This window comes from Musca domestica, unplaced genomic scaffold (genome assembly GCF_030504385.1).
Source record: "Musca domestica strain aabys unplaced genomic scaffold, Musca_domestica.polishedcontigs.V.1.1 4, whole genome shotgun sequence".
Lineage (NCBI taxonomy): Eukaryota > Metazoa > Arthropoda > Insecta > Diptera > Muscidae > Musca > Musca domestica.
The window spans coordinates 18,857,485-18,878,632 of NW_026712328.1; the positions used below are offsets into that span (position 1 = coordinate 18,857,485).

The 21,148-nt window shown below is 34.1% G+C and overlaps 1 protein-coding gene across 2 annotated transcripts in view; it reads left to right on the plus strand.

Annotated features, from left to right (window-relative positions):
- Positions 1 to 224: 224 nt before the first annotated feature.
- The window catches only part of LOC101888338 (carboxypeptidase N subunit 2), a 35,344-nt gene continuing 14,420 nt past the window's right edge, over positions 225 to 21,148 (plus strand). Inside the window, exons 1-2 of one of the 2 annotated variants that reach the window (XM_011297832.3) lie at positions 225 to 359; positions 17,783 to 18,025. In XM_011297832.3, the coding sequence (XP_011296134.1) occupies positions 18,002 to 18,025 (24 nt within the window). In that variant the 5' untranslated portion in view covers positions 225 to 359; positions 17,783 to 18,001. Of the gene's footprint in view, positions 360 to 17,250; positions 17,647 to 17,782; positions 18,026 to 21,148 lie in introns of those variants that run through there. The other variant, XM_005176388.4, reaches the window with a different exon arrangement.

Below are 21,148 nucleotides of genomic sequence, written 5' to 3' on the forward strand. Positions count from 1 at the left end.
GCTTATGCTTTCAATAAGAAAGCAAACAGATCTTATTTTTTTTGTTATTATTTGGAGCCATGTCAGATCTACCATTCTACAACTCTCACACTACAGAAGCAAATGCAATGTGTTTTTTTTTTGTCAATGCCTACTATCTTCGGTACTCAATTCCAGTTTTCTTCAAAGTTTTCAGTTCAAATTGTAACTTTAAAGACAACGGACGTATGCGGTTGGTTAGCTTTGTGCGGTGTGGCTTTTGAATATCGTGTTCGTGCTTTTTTGTTGCCGTTTTTGTTTTTATTTTTTCTATGGATGCATTCCCCAACGAATTCATGGAGCAGCAGCAAAAACATAGATAAATAAAACGCGTTTTCATGGTACTGACCGTTGTCGTCGATCGTTAGCGTGTCGTGTTTCCCATTTCGAAATCCCAAAATCATTGAGAACTTGAAACCTTTTGTGTTTTTAATGAAGCGTTTCATTAGGGCTTTTTACGGAACAACACGGTGCAATTCAAACAACGAATGTGAATTTATTATCAATCACATTTATGCCATTGAGTGTTTCGATCAAACATGTTGTATGGTCGTCGGTTTTGAGTGGTGGTATATGTACATACATATCTGTCGGAGTCTATCTCTGTAATGATTTATCCATCCGTTGAACTCCCTTCGCGCCCGTTTCTAACCAAGAGTAGTGCTAACATTTGAAATGGGAGGAAATGTTTGGCATATTGAAATTACAAGAAAATATGTCAGTCAGTGCATACAACACTTGAACCGGTTGTGAGAAGATCTTTTGATTGGTGTTGCTTTTTCTCCATCATTTCATTGAGTGTGAATTAATTAAAAATGATTTTACAATTATTACGGCAATGTGGATACGTTTGTTGAATAAAGCAATGACCCATGAAAATAAATAAGAAAACCAACTGCCGCCAGTGTTAAAAAATCGTTCAAGTTGTACATGCACACATACATACCTATATTTTTAAGAGTTGTGTGCAAACACCAATGAAATGTGAAAACATAAAAGTTTTAGCTACCTGCTTATGGTGATAATAAAAATTGTTTCCCACACTTAAATATGTCTTGTGGCCAAAACTGAAATTATTGATTTGACATTTAATTGATTTAAAAAAAGGTCTTCTATTTAGCTACTCACCCCGTGAAATGTAAACAAACTAGTGATAATCTGCCTCGGATAGGTACTTATAAGAATATGTGGATAAAATGTATTAATTTAATATTATGAAATACAACATTAAAATCACCTCATCATGAACTATATTTCAAATTTATCATACCGTTGTAAACCCTCGGAAAAAGCATGCATATACAGAGTACACTAGACTGACAACTAAATTGTGGATTTTATGAAGATTCGTCATATAAAAGGTGATTTTTTATCAATTATGTTTTTGAGAACACTTGTCTAAACAGCTCACCTACGTTTCGTGTTTAGTGTCACTGTCATGTATCGTCTTCTAAACGAACAACGCTTGGAAATAATTGAATGTTGTTAAAAAAATGGTTCTCTGTTAGAAAAGTTCATCGTGCGCGCTTCCATTTTATTGTGAGCTCATTTTTGACTCAATAAGTAAGTAAATAAGCAGAATTCTCTATTTTAGAGTGAAGATCAGCCAGGAGCATTGCAAAAGCTACCAAGGCATCCAGTCATTGGACCAAATTGTAACGTTACTGTAAATGGTGTGCGCTACCGTGAGATAATATCCAACTTTTTTTTGCCAAAAATGCAAGAGCTTGACTTGCATGACATGTGGTTCCAACAAGACGGTGCCACATGCCAGTCGTACGTGGAATTTCGGAACAAGAAGTTCAAAGCCCGTAGAGTGAAACAGGGAGTTCCACAAGATGGGTTTTTATTTCCCTAATTGTTTAACCTATACCTTTCCGGAATTCTTCACCCTCCAGAGGGCATAAATATCATAATGCATGAGGATGATTGTAAGAGCATAGCGTCGGACCCTGTTGTTGATTACATATGTGTAAGGAAGAACACATATCTCACGGAGTTTCCCAAACAACTAAATCGACGACCACACTCTTTCTACTTGGTCTTGGACATTTAATTCCAACCACGATCTCAAGATCCCAGGGTTTACATTTGACATTATGTTCGTGTCGTCCGTGCAAGCCACATCCATCTGCGACAAAATGAAAAGTAGTAACAAGTCCTTAAGGTGCTAGCCGGTCTGTCATCAGCAATGCGGCCCAGTAAGCTCTGTTAGCACAATCTTCCTTTACTGCTTTATTCGCAGTACCTGCTTGGGTGCTATTGTGGGAGTCATTAAAACCATCATATGGTGAATAAAACTCCCCCACCCAGGCGTGTCAAATACACCCTCCATCCGTTACAGCTAAGGAACTTTTGTTTAGAATACGAGACTTACTATGCTTTCTTCAATAGTTCACACTCGACTTCACTTTACATAGTTCACACCCTACTACCATAGCTCTATACAGTACTTAGTACACAGCTTTACAATACTGCTTTAATAACACAGGATTACAAGTCGTTTTTCAATACTGATCTGACTGGTCTCCTTCTCCCTCGTATTTATAGCTTCTCATCTATATACGGGAATTCCAAACCAGGATGTTCTACAATACTCCAATGAACTGGAAACCACGTTCATATTTCAAATTATTACATATATACACAAACAAGCCAGCGACAGTAAATCTTGTATAAAGGCATCTATCAATTTTTGGTATGTTGATGGTTTCAATGTATATATAATTTACAATTTTACAGTCTACAGTCTAGATACTTGCAAAAAAAATATACCGCTCAATAAAAACCGTTATATGGGAGCTATACGAAGACGAGGTCCTGCATAAGTAATTTGTGTCATAGGCTGTAGTAAATTTTCCGAACTTTATATACGAAATTTGAAACAATTCCGGTGAATAACGTCGCAAAAATCATCAAAATACCGACTATCGGGAGGAACCGTTACATAGGGGATATATGATATCGTGGACCTATGTAGACAATTCTCTTCCAGGGGGTAGTGTACTCACAAGGAACCCCTTTTGTGGATTTTAAGACTATTCCATTGAAAAATTTGTCTGAAATCATCAAAATACCGAATATGGGGGCTATACCATATCGTGGACCTATGTAGGTAATTCTCTTCCAGGGATAAAGTACTCACAAGGAACTCCTTGTGTGATTTTTCAGACAATTCCGTTAAAAAATTGGCTAAAATTGTCAAAATACCAAATATCGGGAGGTGCTAAAACCATCAGAATCCCGAATTTCGGGTGGTACCGTTATATGGGGGCTATACGATATCGTGGACCGATATAGCCCATCTTCAAACTTGGCCTGCCTGCAGACAAAAGACAGATCTGTGCAAAATGTTAGCTTCCTATCTTAATTCGTTTTGACTGTAGCGCGAAAACAACAGACGGACGGACGGACGGACAGGGGTGAATCGTCTTAGAATTTTACGCTGATCGAGAATATATATACTTTCTTGGGTCTAAAATTATTATTTCGATGAGATACAAACGGAATGACGAATTTAATATACCCTCCTTACTATGTATGGTGGAGGGTATTAGAATATTTATTGGAACAATAGATATACCGGATCGAGTTTCTCCAAATTGTGACATCCGGTTGAATATTAAAAAATCTATCAAATTTTTGCTGATATAACATACATGGTGAGCAATACCCGTAAAACCGGATGAAGATGTTTATCGAAGCTAAAAAAACATCTGAACCGATCTCGATAAAATTTGACAGAGGTATTTTTGAGCCCCATAAGTTATCTGGTGCCAAATATCATTCTTGTGGAGGGCATATTTAGCATATGAGGGTTTTAAAACCTTTTATATATATATATATGATCTATAGTTATACCTGAACCGTTTTCTCCAAATTTAATGTACTTTCTTCTTGACTGAATTCGGTCGGATGTGTCATTTAGATTGATATTAGACATTTGGTGCACAATTAATCGGAAATCGATTGAAGATATGTATGGGAGCTATATTTTTTTGCAAAATTTCATATCAATCGGATAATGAATGCAACCTGCCTTTTTCACAAGAATACGTGGACAGGCGGACGGACGTCGTAATTCTCTCTGAAAATATAAAAAACAAACTACGGAACTTTTTGAAATTATTATAAGTTACTAGCTGGCCCGGTCCGCGTTTCCGGCCCGTAGTTTTTGTCTATTATGCATATTTGTCAAAGCATAATTATTCACAGATATGACTGTTATAAGTGTTCACGTACTGGTCGATTAATTTTTAGTCAAATGATCAGTAATTTCGAATTTACTGTATTTTGTACACCTCAGAATTGAGGGCTGAATGATTTAAGAATAGCCAAAGTTAATTACTATTTTAAACCCATTAGCACCTCAGATTGTGCATTAGAGTCCTCATAAGTCCCCCTAACCATGTCGGTCTGTTTGTCTTGGTGAACTTGACATGGAGAAAATTCTAAAATTTGACATATGTTGAAATTTTTGTGTAAGATTTTCACCCCTCAAATACACAAGACCAATATGGGCCCTACTCTGAAAATTTTATGCGAAGAGGTTCTCTACCTCCTTAGAAACAAAGATGCCAAATAAGGGCCAAAAATAGAAGAAAGTGGCAAAGACCCCAAAAATAGCTTAAATCATACGATGTTATATATGATCGATATCATGACCTGCAAAAGCGATTTAAGGTATCTTGAATGTTCGGGAAGAATTTCTGGAAGGATAGAAATCTTTTTTCTTACTCAAAGTCCCATTCGCTCTACTATTTTGATCCCTTTATATTTGGTATTTTACTGATTGTACTCCCAAAAAAATTTGCATTTTGAGCTCTCATTGGACGGATTATTGTCACATGAAAGAAGTAGGTCCACGCTTTGAAATGAGCCCAATTTGTCTTTTTCGGTCATTTTTGTTTGTTTAAATGTGTGCGCATCTTCCAGCTGAAGTATGATGTAGGACCTGGAGTTAAAAGGTAGATGTCAGTTAACATCGTATTTCGGACTTATTTCATTTGTTGGTGAAAAATTGTATATAGTGAAAAATTATTCTTTATTTTGTTCACAAAAAATCCACTGATATGATAATACAAATTGAAAAAAATTGACAAAAGAAGAATAACAAATTGAAAAAATCTTCAACTTGTTCGCTGATTTTTTACAGCAACCGTTTAAAGATCCTTACAAAGTTTGTCAATAGAATGTACTTTTATTTTAAAAATCAATTCCATTGAATTTTTTTTTCGATATTTTCCCGATTTGAAAATTTTTACAATGAGATCTCTTTTTCGTGATTTTTTAGCGATTTTGAAAAACTAATTATCTTTTAACTTTGGTGTGATCGCGTTAAATTATTTCTATATCATTTATATCGTTTCGCCACCACATAATTTGGTACTACACTTCTATGTAACTCGCCATCAATTTCAGTTCTCAAGAAATCAAGTCAATTAAATAAATTGGCATTAATATTCGAATTCAAAAATAAAATATAAAAAACACTACAAATGTACATTAGAAAAAAGTAAGTCAAAATGGAAAAAAATCATGATAAATAAAACATTACTATTGTACATTTCAAAAGTCAAAATGAAAATGTTAATGTATCACATTTTTACGCGATTTTTTTGGATACTATCCTTTTCGCATAGGAGACAATACCGAATTTGTATGAATCATTAAAATCAGTTCAGCGGTTCTTAAGTTATAAGTGTAGTAACACAACATTCTTTTATATATAAAGATCTATAGATAGATTAAGAAGTAGGCGTGGTCAGTTCCTCAGCCCCCAAACAAATACTTAGAGTTGGAGGGAAGGTCAACAGTATCTCGTGTAATAATTTTTAAACCAATATCTTCATTGTTTGGAAATATAAGGATTTTAGATAAATCGATTCGATTAATCGATATTTTTTCTTTAAAAACATAACTCGGGGTATGACGAATGTTTGTACAAAAAATTATGCAAATCGGTCCAGCCGTTTTCAACTGATTCCATTACCAATGAACAACAATTGATTTATATATAAATGGATTTCTAAAGAACAAGACTCTAGCTTCAGAGTTGTGTTTTCCAAAATTTGTCAGACCTGTGCTACCTTTCTTAAAATAATCTTTAATCTATCCTAAATGTTTTAAATTAATAGCTTACAAAGTTTGCGAATAAGTGCATTACACACAATTTAAATGTTTTAACAAAGAAATGACCGATCCAACTTTTTATATATAAATGCTATTTATAGCTATTTAATAATAAAACTGGGTGCTGGGTATATAGACATGTCTGCCGACTTAAAATAAATAACGATCGCATTTAAATTTGTTCTTACTTTTAACCATTTGAGTTGTTCCGAATTCTTGCGGTATAATGCGTATTATGTTGATTTTTTTAAGAAAAATGACTAATCCTAGTGTACGTCTTGCCCTGGTGTGAGTATACTCAAATATTACTTATCTTTTGTTTGCAATAAAAATTAACGACCGTGTGCGAATGAATCAATTTGTGTACAAAGAAGTGGAAGACGAAAAATACAAAGTTCAATGAAAGTAAATGTTCGAACGACGACCACCAATAAAACGGTTTCTATAGTAAACAAAATGTTGCATGTATATATGTAGGTATATAAACATATGCATTCAGATGAATGTACGTTGCATACAACAAAAGCTGGATGACAGCCATATTAATGTTTATATGAGACATTCCAGTAATGTCCAACTGCTAATATTTTGCAATACTAAAGCAAGGCGAGAAGTTTTGTAATTTACATTTACTATCACAGTTTTTTGTCTTTGACTCAGCAAATTTGTGGATCTTATGGGATCTTTAGACGCCTTATGGGGTTGTCATGTTATGGCATATTCAGACGCCTTGCATTTTTTTGTAAAGTAACTAATATCCAGAGCTCTAAAATGCTCGATATTCGAACGAGTTTCACTCTCTTCTCGAATTCGAGCGCAAAGAGAAATAGAGGAAACTCTATAATTTATGGTAGCTCCTTTACGAGTAAGAGCAAGGACGAGTTTTGATATGTGTTTCCCCATTCTTCTACGACTAGACATCATAAATTTTTCAAATATAGTAAACATTTAGTAATATAATTACACTAAAGAAAAATGATAGTAATTTCCCGTTTATCGCATCGACACAGCTGCTTGGACAATGAGCTGTTATTTACAATAGAAATTTTGGAATGAACAATTGATTAATATTTAAATTTGTAAAAATTTTTATAAAAATGCATGCCATAATAACCTACGATTGGCGTCGTATAGGAAAATATATATAAATCTACTTATTTTTGAAGAAACTTTTTAAATTTTTTTGACATATCAGTGTTCCCATGTGTTGATGCATCTACCTGTATTCTTCTACCATGGAACGTATGGGACAGAAACTTAAACGCATTGTTTTGTGCTATAATGTATAGATGGGCAAAATAGTGAAAAAGAAATGCTTAACATAATTTTTAAATAAACTTCCTGCGTTCAGTATTTTTCTTCTAGTAACAGAGAGAATTTTATATTGTCTCTGAGAGAACTGAATTGAACAGAAAGTTAAATGACAATATTTGAAAATATAAGCCATGGCGCAATAATGAGGTCATGACATATTTATAACGTCAATCTGCATTGTCAAAATGATTTCACCTATATTGTCAAAATGAAACAACACAGGGTATTATATCTTTGTGCATTTGTTTGTAACATCCAAAGGAAACGAGATAGACCCTTTTGAAGATCGTCATAGAATCACATTCTTAGTCGTTTCTTGCATGCATGTCCGTCCGTCCGTCTGTCCACGTATTTTTGTAATAAAAAACAGATGAAATTTTGCACAAATCATTTGTTTGACCGAAGGACGAACCCTATTGAAATTGGAGATAATCGGTCAAAATTTAGATATCGCTCCCACAACCTTGCTTTCCAAAATACTCCAGACATAATAGTCCAACGGATTGGTATCCAGAGATTTTGGTGGCCATTGTGCGCTGGAAACGAAGCGAGGAATCTCAACTTGTAACCATTCTTGGGTGGCGCGTGCTGAGTGCGTTGGTGCTGAGTCCTATTGGAATGTCCAAGGACTGCAGCCAAAATGTTTGCTTGTCCAATGTTTTAATACACCCTCCAGAATATTTTCGCCATAATGCTCGGTCGATTAATACGAGCGGAGAGCGACCATCGGCTGTTATGGCGGACCACACCATCACCATGACCGGCGCTTGAGTTCTGGTGTCCAACCGAATGTGCACATTTTCAGCTGACTTCTTTGGCAACTAAATACGATCATTTTCTTTGTTTACAAACTGCTGGATAACGAAGGTTTTTCTCATCGGAGAAAACCAAATTCGGCAGTTTACCACTTTCGGCCAAGCGAAGAAAGCCTTTAGTTCTTTTGAGTCTATTTTTTTAATTTTGCGGTGTAAGTTCTTGCACTTTTTGGAATTTCAATGACTTTTTCACTTTTTCAATATGTGCCGAATGGAATTTTGCGATATGTTCAGCTCACGAGCCATTTTTCGGCCACTGTGACGCGGATTTCGATCAAGTCGCTTCTTTACTTTTCGAAACATTTCTACTGATGTTGCTGTTTTCTTCCATCCACTTCCTTGACGTCGGGCTACGCTACCAGTATCACGGTAACGAGCGATGGTACGAGACACGACTATTTCAACAGATTTATTCAAATTTAAATGCTGTGCCCTATCGATAGCCACTTGTGGGTTTCCAGCCAAATATAAAGAGATCACACTATTACGCTTGAATTCCATGCTTTTGTACGCTTGTAAACAATATAATAAGCTGTCACTGGAATAATTTTAACAGCTGTCAAACGAGTGGCTTTGAAATGACAACAGTTTGAAGTTGGTTGCAGTTTTTTCTTCTCATCCTGTATGTTTTCATCCGATTTGCCTTTTATTGTGCACCAAACGTGTGATAATAGCCCAAATGGGATGGATGCACACATGGTACAATGAAGAGAAGGTAGGTCAACTTTGAAAAAATTGCAAGTATAGAGATCTACCTGTTTGGCTTGTAATGTCAGAATTACTATCAAAACAATAAAAAAGCAAACAACTTGTTGCATTGATTTTGAATAAATAATTTAAAACCGCGAAAACTGAATGAATGGTCAATTTTTTTTTCAATATCATGTTCTATATATCTCTTATGGTTTATTTCGCGACAAAAACTGTAGATTTTGTCGATGCATTTGTTGCAATAAGCATTTTGAAAACACCCGAATTTGAATATTTTCTGAACAATTTTTTATTATTGAAAAGAAGACACACACATAAGCAAATGAAGTTGACATATTAAGCCAGAAAAATAAAAAAATTTAAATCATATGGTAGTTCTGCCCTACCTTGAATTCATTGTACCATGGATGCACATACGACCGAATAGAGCATAGAAACAAGTATGTCAAATTTGGTAAAAAACGGTTCATCCATGGTACAATGAAGAGAAGGTAGGTCAACTTTGAAAAAACTGCAAGTATAGAGGTCTACCTGTTTGACTTGTAATGTCAAAATTAGTATCAAAACAATAAAAAATCAAACAACTTGTTGCATTTATTTTGAATAAATAATTGAAAACCGCGATAACTGAATGAAAGGTCAAAACTTCTTTCCAAAATCATGTACTATATATCTCTAAAGGATTATTTTTCTACAAAAACTCTAGATTTTGTCGATGCATACGTTGAAATAAACATTTTGAAAACATCCGAATTTGAATATTTTCTGAACATTTTTTTTGTTATTGAAAAGAAAACACATACATAAACAAATGAAGATGACATATTAAGCCAAGAAAATAAAAAAATTAAAATCATATGGTATCATAGACCTACCTTGATATCATTGTACCATGGGTTCATCGGTCCCATATATATTGTTCATCCGATTTGTTATATTTGTTCTCCACAGCCGTAATATGCACTCCTTAACAACGACATTCGGGGAAATATATGAAATACAGCTCAGAAATACCTTCGACACATTTTATCGAGATCTGTTCAGATTTTATATAATCTTTATCCGATTTCAAGTTAATTGTGACCAAATATATTCACATATAAGCCTGAATTGAAAAGGCACAAATGCCTCGGCAAATTTAATAGAAATCGATTCAGAGGAGGATATTCCCCTCATGTATTAGTTCCTTTAGACTTTAAGTTATAACTATAATCATATGGTCTGTTCCAGAACCTGCAAGAATCTAAAATTTGTTTTTGCAAAAAAAACTTTTACATTCTTGCAGTTCTGGAACAGACCAATAGTTGGTATGATTTAAATCTCGGAAATTCCCCATACAAATCTTAATTTGTTATGTGAAGCTCTACTATAGGGTTTTTTTAAGCCCAATAGAACTTGAAATTGTAAAAAATAACACAAAAAATTAAATTTTAATCAATTTTTTTTTATTCGAAAGATCAATATATGACATTAACCGGGGCTGTTCTTGACGAAGTGCATTCTGGACGTCCAATTTTTGGCCACTTTTTCGAGCCAGCCAGAACCAGTGACTTCACGTAGTCACGAGAGGTGTCAAATTGCACTTCTCGAAATCAACTTATCGCCAAATTTTGATTTCAATAAGTCGATGGTTGCGACTCATCCGGATCAATGTCCATATTTTTAAACAAATTCATATTTTTAAACAAAAAATCAAAAAATCGGTAACGATCACCATTGGCCGTAACGCGAGCTCCGGCCTCATTTTTAAAGAAATAAGGTCCGATGATGCCACCAGCGTGAAAACCGCACCATACGGTGCATTTTTCTAGATGTAATGGAGTCTGTAGGATCTCTTGTGGATTGGTCTCACTCCATATGCGGCAATTTTGCTTATTAACAAACCCGTTAAGGCAAAAATGCGCTTCATCGCTAAAAACAATTTCGCGACAATTTTCGTAGCGTTGTTCAAGCGTGAGTCTATTCATGATGATTTGTCAGAGTATACTGAAACAAATAAAAAAGTTTCATCAAAATTTAATTTTTTGTGTTACTTTTTACAATTCAAAGTTCTGTCTAGCTTAAAAATATACCCTTTATATATGCAAAAGAGCGTAGGGAATCATAAAGTAGGCCCCGCCATCTTATAACAAGTAAAAAGTGGTAGAAATGCAAATGTTACTAAGCTTTCTGATACGAAAACGATTTTCAAGAAAAATATTGTTCTTTATTACGGACTCTAGAACATAACATAAATAAAAAAAAGTACCTAAAAAAGTAGATAATACTCTTGTCTGGTACTCTTTTAGTTTTTGTCATACCGTTGTTTAATTTCTAAGTAGGGATATATTTTCAAGCTTCAGCTCCAAAAAACAATAAATAACGAAGAAACTTGTTGAAGAGCATTGTCACAAATCTGTACCAACAAACTATATGATAGCGTGGTTGCTTTTGCACACTAAAATCACCCGCCCCTTTCCAATACATTCTGCTGTTTTTCTACACGACTACGCAAAGTTAAAATTAATTACTAAATTTCAATTTAAAATATAAACGCTTACTCTATTTTCAACATTTTGACTCGCATTCAAATTTTTCCAACCCGAGTACTCGTGGGAGCTCACATATTGAACAACACAAGTAAAAAACATTAAGTTCCGTCGGGACGAACTTTTAATACCCTCCACCATTAGGTAAAAAATACATTTTTATATAAAAGTATCTGAATTCAAATGTGTTCCACTTTAAATATGGAAACATGGACCTAAACATTCAATGTCCTACTACTGGAGCCATTATGAACTACAAATACAATTTTTTGACAAATCCGGGAAAAATTTAGGGAAAATCAGCAAAATACTGAGTATCTGGAGGTACTATTGTGTGGGGGCTATACGAAAACGTTTCGCTAGCTAGATTACGGACAACAAATACCAATTTTTTAACAAATCCGTGGAAAATGTGTAAACAATCATCAAAATACCGAATATAGGGGCTATACAAAAACGATAGAACCTATTATGACCTACAACTGACTGCCAACTTTTAAAAAAATCCGTGAAAAATTTGGCAAAAACCATCAATATACCGAATATCGGGATGTACCCTTGTATGGGGGCTATTAAAAACGTAGACCTTAACATACATTGTTTCGCCACCGGAGCTAGAACTCATTATGACCTACAAATACCAATTTTTAGACTAATCAGTGGAAAACAAGGCAAAAATCAACAAAATACCGAATATCGTTAGGTACCGTTATATTGAAGTTCTACGTCAAATAATATAAGCTGTTTGTTAATTTAACAGACAGGCGGACATCGTTAAATCGACTGAGCATTTTATGCTGATTATGAATATATATACTTTATAGAATCTACGACGAATATTTAGGGATGTTACAAAGGAATAACAATGTTAATATACCCTCCTTTCAAGGTGGAGGGTATACAAATGTAGGGTAATTTTCATGTAAAATTCGTACTCTTCGAGTACTACCACTTTTCAAAAATCTTTCACTCACGAGTAAAATGCATCTTATCGGAGTTCTGCAAATATAATACATAAGTGTCCCAATCCAGACATAACGATAAGGATCCCTACTTACACACTCAACCGCACCAAGTATGCTTTACTTGTACCAAGGATAAATGTGAGAATACATAAAACGCAATACATAAAACATATTTCTTCTTCGTAGACGAACAAAGGAGTTCTAGGTTGAATTAGTTCGATTTTGGACCTACGCTCCTTTATTCTTTTCCGAAGAAACCAGCCGATGAATTAAGCCGATCAAAAAAGCGTTCTATGCATTCTCACCTTCAGAGTTTTTATTCACCTTATAACACATTAAGTGATTCGGTTTATATGTGTAAAAAATTAGACACGACGAATTTGCAAACTCTACGCAAGCAAATTGAACAATTGCTCCCTACTTTCACTCTCATTTACTAAACTTTTGGGTTATAGAACAAAATGTTCTAATATTTTGCACAATTTATTAGAAAACATTGGGTTAGACACCTTTTTATACCCTACACCACATAGTGGTAAGGGTATTATGTCTTTGTGCATTTGTTTGTAACATGGAGAAGGAAGCAAGATATACCCATAGTTACTTTTGAGGATCTCCATAGAATCACTTTCTGAGTTGATTTACGCATGTCAGTCCGTCTGTCCATGTATTCTTGTGAACAAAATGCAGGTCGCATTTATTATCCGATTGAGATGAAATTTTCCAAACAACATTTGTTTGGCCGCAGGACGAACCCTATTGAAATTGGAGATAATCGGTAAAAAATTAGATAAGCTCCCATATATATCTTCGTCCGATTTGCGTTTAATTGTGCACCAAACGTGTAATATAAGCCCGAATAGTATGGAATTTTGCACATACAACCAAATTAGGACTTAAAATAAGTATGCCAAATTTGATCGAAATCGGTTCAGATATAGCTATAGCTCCCATATATATTGTTCATCCGATTTGTCATTTTTGTCCTCCGCAGACGTAATATGCACTCTGTAACAACAATAGTTAGGGAAATATATCAAATGCAGCTTAGAAATACCTTTGCTAAATTTTATCGAGATCGGTTCAGATTTGGATATAGCTCCCATATATAACATCGTCCTTTTTTTGTGCGCCAAATATCTAATATTTGCCCAAATAGGACGGAATTTGGCACATACGACCGAATTGAGTATAGAAGCTAGTATGCCAAATTTGGTGAAGATCGGTTCAGATATAGCTATAGCTCCCATATATATTGTACATCCGATTTGTTGTATTTGTTACACACAGACATAATATGCACTCCGTAACAACGATATTCAGGGAAATATATCAAATACAGGTCAGAAATATTTTTGCCAAATTTTATCGAGATCGGTTCAGATTTGGATATAGATCCCATATATATCTTTATCTGATTTCAAATTAATTTTGAACCAAATAGGCAATACAAGTCCGAATTTAAAAGATACAAATGTTTCGGCATATTTAGTCCTTTTTTTCTCCCATAAAATGTTTTAATTGTTATGTGGAGCTCTACAAAATTAGCAAATTGGTGTAGGGTATCATAAAGTCGGCCCCGCCCGACTTTAGGACTTTCTTTACTGTACACGTGGTTTTGTATGTGAGTTGAAGGTTTTAGACGTTGTCATTGACACAAGTATATAAGTCTCGATTTGTAAAATGTTTAGCACAACTAATCTTCACACCATTCTCACGTGCCAGAAACATCTTGAATATTTGTTCATCTGTCAATCAACGACTTCTAATAATTTGGTTTAATGGCATTTCAGTCCGAAAGTGCATGACTTTGCAGTTGTTTCTGGTTATAACCGCTATCTATCTGTCTGTATATTCAAATGTTAATTAAATTGTAATTATATTTGCCAAATCAATCTCAATTTGACATTTTTTTCGGTAATGCCTAGACACACGTTAGTCCCCTGATGGACGCATCACATTGTCAATGTCTCATATAAATAGCTGTTATGTGTATGATAAATTATTCCCCGAATTTTTTTCAAAAAAATTAAATTCATTCAACGGAATGGTTAATCGCTGCCGCTCTTAGTCATCACTACGTTGGACAATGAATGTTTGTAAGAAAAAATGTGCTCTCAACTTCCGAAATACATACATATGTTCACATGTTTTCTTAACTGATTAACACGAAGGAGAGGGGCCAGCATTTTGAAATGTTGAAAAGCAAACTTCGGTTTGAAATTAATAAAGACAATAAAAAATAATGTTGAATGAATCAATCTTCGTATTGGTGCGAAACACATCGAAGAGAAAAATACAATTTGATTCAATCGAAATAAACTTATATTGAAAGTGAGGGCGGCATTTGTTCTTGGGAAATGCTACAGCGTTACCTAAAATTCGATGCAACGTACACAAAAATTTTAAATTTGCCAGGTCCATATTTTAAAATCTACTAGCTTAAAACAGGTGTGTCTGCTTACTTTTCCCCCAGGAATTGTCCAGCAACTTCTGTCTGAGAGAGTAAGTTAGTTTTATTCTCTACAAGAAAACTGAGAAAAGTAAAGAGACGGAATTCCTGCAAAAACTTGCAAGCAGCCAGTAGGCTGGTTAAGTTCGTAAATGGGCCATGTAGGTCCACGTTTTCATATAGCCCCCATACAATGGTATCTCCCAATATTCGGTATTTTGATGATTTTAGCGACATTTTTTACCAGAATTATCTAAAATTTTCTCCCCTATGCAGGTTCTCGTCTTCGTATAGCCCTCATATGACGATACCTATATTCGGTATTTTGATGCTTTTAGCGGTATTATACACCAGAATTGTTTCAAATTTCGTAAATGATGTTTGTTATGGGTACTACAGCCTATGACAAAAAAATAACTTATGAAAAGTATTTTTTTACGAATTTTTATACCCTTTTTTGAGTCGATTTATGCATGTCCGTCCGTCTGTCCATGTATTCTTGTAAACAAAATGCAAGTCGCATTTATTATTCGATTGAGATTGAAATTTTCTAAATAACATTTGTTTGGCTCAATGACGAACCCTATTGAAATTGGTGAAAATCGGTCCAAAATTAGATATAGCTCCCATATATATATCTTCATCCGATTTTAGGTTTCTTTTGCGCCAAATGGCTAATATCAGTCCAAATGGTGTGAATTTTGGCACTTCCGACCGAATTTAGTATAGAAATAAGTACTTCAAACTTTTGAGCTTTCCTTACTGTTTTTTTTTTTTTGAAAATTTCAAGTTCCTTCAAAATGGAGGGTATTAAAAGTTAGCCCCGATCGAACTTAGCTGCTTTTTTACTTGTTTATTATATGTTTTTATTTCCAACATACAAAAAAAATATTCAGTTGTCAATTGTACAGAAACTATATACTGGAATTGTGAAGATTTTAGCAACATTTACACTCGGTTTTATGGGGTTTTGATTCATAAAGACTGACTTAAAATAAAACAACATTCGATGACTATGCCAGAACTAACAGCACCGATAAAGTTTCATTAAAATGGGTGCTTTAAACTCCCATTTTTATATGTTTAAGCCCAGAAATGATAAATAAAGTTCGTCTTCCAAAGATATGGAACATATAACTGTTTTCACGTGCCAAGGACCGCCGAAAATAATAGGTTATTTATTATTTTTGTAAAATATGCTACTAGTCATACGTAACAATTTTAAATATGAGAATAGACTTTATTTAAAAAATAACAACATCGAGTACTTCAGAAAAGTATTGACATATTCTGTGTCTGCCTCTATTGTTTTGCAATGCCGAAATCCTTCCGCAAAATTTTCACGTTGGTTAAATGAGTAACAGAAACCCAATTGATGGCGTGTTGGTGGTTTAATGTCCAACAATGTAAATTTTCTTCAGTGGATCGATTAAAATTACCATAAAATGGAAGAAGCGCCCGAAGAACTTTCTTTTCGTTTCATGCTTTTCAATTCAATTTTAAACCAAACTGAAGATGTTTTGAACTGAAATAAAACACGAAACGTGCGTGAGCTGTTTAAGCGAGTGTTGCCAAAAAGATAATAGGTAATACATCGTCCTTAACATCCTTATAAATCCTAAATTGCGGACTAAACTAATCCAGTGTGTAAGCTTTGATTTTATTTCCATGGGAAAAAGCAAGACCGCAGCGTTAGGTGTATCAATCGTTTAGCTTGCATTTGCGAACAGTTTTCCCCATCACATTCACCTGTGTAGAATTTTTTATACTCTTCACCATACTATGGAGGGTATATTAACTTTGTCATTCCGCTTGTAACTCCTCGTAATACTCGTGTCAGACCCAACAAAGTATATATATTCCTGATCAGCGAAAAACTCTAAGTCGATTTTTTTTTCGAAATTTAGCACATATGTTTATTTTTCAGTAGGCAGATAAAGTTCGTAAATATTCGAAATATTCGTTTTCATATAGCCCCCATATAACGGTACCTCCCGATATTCGGTATTTTGATAAAGTTGGCGACATTATTCAACGAAATTGTTTCAAATTTGGTATTTGAAGTTCGAAATGGATACTACAGCCCAAGACAGAAAATTCGGTATTTTTAAAATTTTAACAGAATTTTTTAAGGATTTTATTTCCAAATTCGTTCCAAATGGTGGAGGGTATTCAAAGTTCGGCCCGGCCAAACTTACTGCTTTTTAACTTGTTTCGGTTAATTTCGTTTTTTTTTTCGCAAGTGCATTCACGCATGTGAAAAGTGTTCATTTCTCTATTCGATAACGAAAAAAAAAACAATTTGTCAATATATGTACCCAACAAATACTTTCCTCGAATTTGTCATACGGAGAATAGTATGTTTAAAAATCATTGCTACTACACTGCTCCAAAAATAAATGAACAAGTGGTTATCTTATCTGGCTCCCAATAATAGATAATATCTTGTGCACAATATATACAAATGTTCTTATCTAATCATTCCAGTATGCTAGCCCCAATCAAGGAAAGAGAACATTATTCTACCTCCACTGTTCCACGCCATAGTATGTTGGGGGAATTTCATGGTTCCCTCTCACTTTTAGTCTATCGAAAACGTTCTTACCCAACTAGCCGTTAACGGCGAAATATTGTGCAACTGTTGCGCGAAGTTCGAAAAACACACTTTTCCAAACCCAAACAAATAATAAATTAAAAACATCCAAAAGGAGGTCGGTAAAATTGAAAATATCTTTAGAAACGAGTTCGATTAAAAACAACTGACAAAGAAACGGTTGCGATAACTTATCGGTGTACCAAAGTGAAAACAAAATAAAATAAAACAAATTAATTTTTTCTTACCTCTAGAATGTTGATTTAACCAAACACATTTAATATACGAATGTGACGTGTTCAGTAAATATTTAACCAAGTTAATAAATCGAAAAGAAACAAAATACTTCTTTATCACACACATACGAACTTACTTATGTGCCATATAAGTAATTTCTAAATAGAAGGTGCGAAGATATGACAATTCATTTTACTGAAAAAGAATAAGACACACAATAAAGGAAATATTGAAAAATGGATTTATATAAAAATATATTGGTAAGTAAAAAAGAAAGTAATATTTTTATAGAAAAAAGCCTCTAATTTGTTTGTAAAATGTGAAAGAGAGGAAGATATAGCTAGAAGATATAACCAATCGCGGATACATAAAATTAGCCAATTTGGTGAGAGTGCTCGAATTTGTACAAAAAGTGAAACTCATTTGAATTCGAGCGGATGCACTCGTGAGAGCGGGAAAAAATCAAGCAAACTCATTTTTCGATGTCGCTCGAATAGGAGCATGTTTTCCTGTTTGCGCGATTAAAAAGCTGGAATATGAGCGTATTTTCTGATTATAAAAGATAATTTTGTCGTCAGAAAAATGTGACCTCCCGCGACTCTTCTAAATAAATCACATATGAGTTTTCTTCTACATAATTTAGGAATCTGCTTTGACCATTTTCTGATAGTTTATCTAGTCTTTTTGGAATCGCGTTTTTATCATTTATTGTACTATTTCACTTAGTTTGTGAATCTTTTTCGAGTCTTTTTCGAGTTATTTTATGATTGTTTACGAGTCCCAGGAGAGTAATTTATTAGTCTTTTTATTGTCACATATGTATCACTCTTCTATATGTTCAATGAAGAGTTTTTTAGTCACTTTTGTGTAAAATTTAAGTGTTTATGATTCTACAAATCTCTTACGTGATTTGTGAATATTCGTATGTGTTTACATAAAAGTTTATTTAAAATAAAAATTAATTTCAGGAGTATGTATGGAAACTTACATACTTTGTATTATCGCCACTAAAGAAACTTTTTTATGCTATGCTTTGCACTTGTCCCCTTCCAGCTGTATTGACAGCAAAATTTCTGAAAAATGAACAGTTCAATTTTTTGATAGCCACTCCAGAAACACAACAAAATCCCCGTTTTACTTGGACAAAAACGGCAAAACAAGCTGTATTTAATCTGTGCAAAATATGATTAAAAATACGCTACTGTGACCACTTTTCAAAAATTTGCATGATCTTTTTAAGACTAATAATTTTTCCAACTTTATACACTTTATATCGCAATACGATAATAAATAACGGGAAAATAATCACGTTTTACTGGGTTCAATTAATAATTAATTAATTTGTAATTCCCATACATTTTGTTATTGTTTATTTAATTGAGCTCTTTTTACTCTTTTTCGAATCTTTTTCCGATCAAAAGGACTCGAAGGAGACTCAGCAAAGTGTTTTTTTTTTTCGAAAACAATCTTCCAAATGCTTTCTGGGTTTCTACAGCGCACACCAACATCAAAACCGGTTTGCTGTTACACACACGCACACACAATTCAGCAAACAAAATATTTTTTCTACTCATTTTCACTCGAACTTTTGATCTATTTTCAGGGATTCTGCTGCCACTCTAATTGGCCAAACAGGAGTGATTCGGGAGCGCTGCCACAGACAACAAATGTAGACTCCGTAAAATCTCCCATTCTCCGTATTTGCGCGATCAGAAGTGTGTTCTGTGTGATCGAATCACTTGACTTTGAGCAAACAACTTCAAATTGTATTTGCCTTTGAAGATGTATTATTCACCTTAAGACGTTCACCAATGTGAAGAAACGCTTGTCATTTCGATCCATATTAGCTTTTCATTTTTCTGCATAGCATAGCTTTTTTCGCTATATATTTTCTGCTATCTTCTGCAGGATTTATATCCTCCTAATGGTGTATGAAAACACGCAAGGTTTATCCACTAGATCTATTGAACCCAGTAGATTAATTTTTTATACTGTCAACGTACTTTACCTATCAAAATCTGACTAAAATAAGGTACTTCCCCAGAAACTGGTAAAAATGTTAACATATCATGACAATCTTTTAAAACCACATTTGCAGCCAAACATGCTATTATAATACCCTACACCACAAAGTGGTAAGGGTATTATGTTTCTGTGCATTTGTTTGTAACATGGAGAAGGAAGCGAAAAAGACGCATACTTGAGGATATTCATAGAATTAATTTCTGAGTCAATTTACGCATGCCAGACCTTCGTCCTTGCATTCTTGTGAACAAAATTCGATTGAGATGAAATTTTGCAAACAATATTTGTTTGGTCTCTATTGAAATTGGTGATAATCGGATCAGATCGCATTGACAAACATTTATACCCAAGTATAATAATATTTTGAATAGCCGTTGTATGAATTTTTGTCACACTTGTAGAGAATGTTTTTATGGTGTTATCAGTAAGCTTTTAGCCAGTCTGGTGATATAATTGATTGATCAATATTAGTAATAATTTGACTTACATATACAACATGCCATTAATGCTTGGGCGCCTGTGCTCAGAATGCGAATAGAAATAGAAAGTGTGGAAACAATTACACTTAGATATATCTCAAGTACCAATTAATTTAGTAATGTACAGCAAACAGTTATTGAAGCCATTGTTTATATTGGAAATATAGTCCACATCCAAAGTCTGACTTTTATTCTCTTCTATGGGTCTTTTCTGTATATGCGATATATCCTGCAAGGAATTTTAGGAAAGTAGCAATTAAACAGTTTTATGGGGTCATGGCGTGTTATATAGAAATCCATGTGGATGATCGCGACCTGGATTGCTATATTAAACGATGTGAGAAGGTTATACTTGTTAAAGTCGAGGTAAAGAAGTTTTACGCGTATATAAACATAGTTTTTTTTTGCCTCAGGGCGATAAATGGAACACTATTTTATGCGGCAGAGTTTCACGCCGGGTTTAGTCCCGCAACTGAATTAAAATGGAACAACTTCTAAGATATTGGGATAGTTTTTATTTTGATATTTGTTTTTTGTATATTTAGTGGTCAATTTTTGGATATTTATTAAATTTACAATAATTTTTTATGTCCTCCACTATACATAGTTTTAAAATGTCCTTTTTTTAGCTCATCGATACAACCATTTCAGACCCATGAAAGTATATATATTATTGATCTACGTAAAAATCAAAACCGATATAACCATGTCCATGCGTCTGTTGTAATCACGTCCAAACAGCATGTGATAGAGCATTTCTACCTCCTGTAGCAGAAAATTGTCTATTCAGGTCCACGCTATACAAAAATGGCCACCACATATTTATACCTCCCTATATTCCGTATTTTGGCGAATGACCCCAAAGAATATTTTCTATAT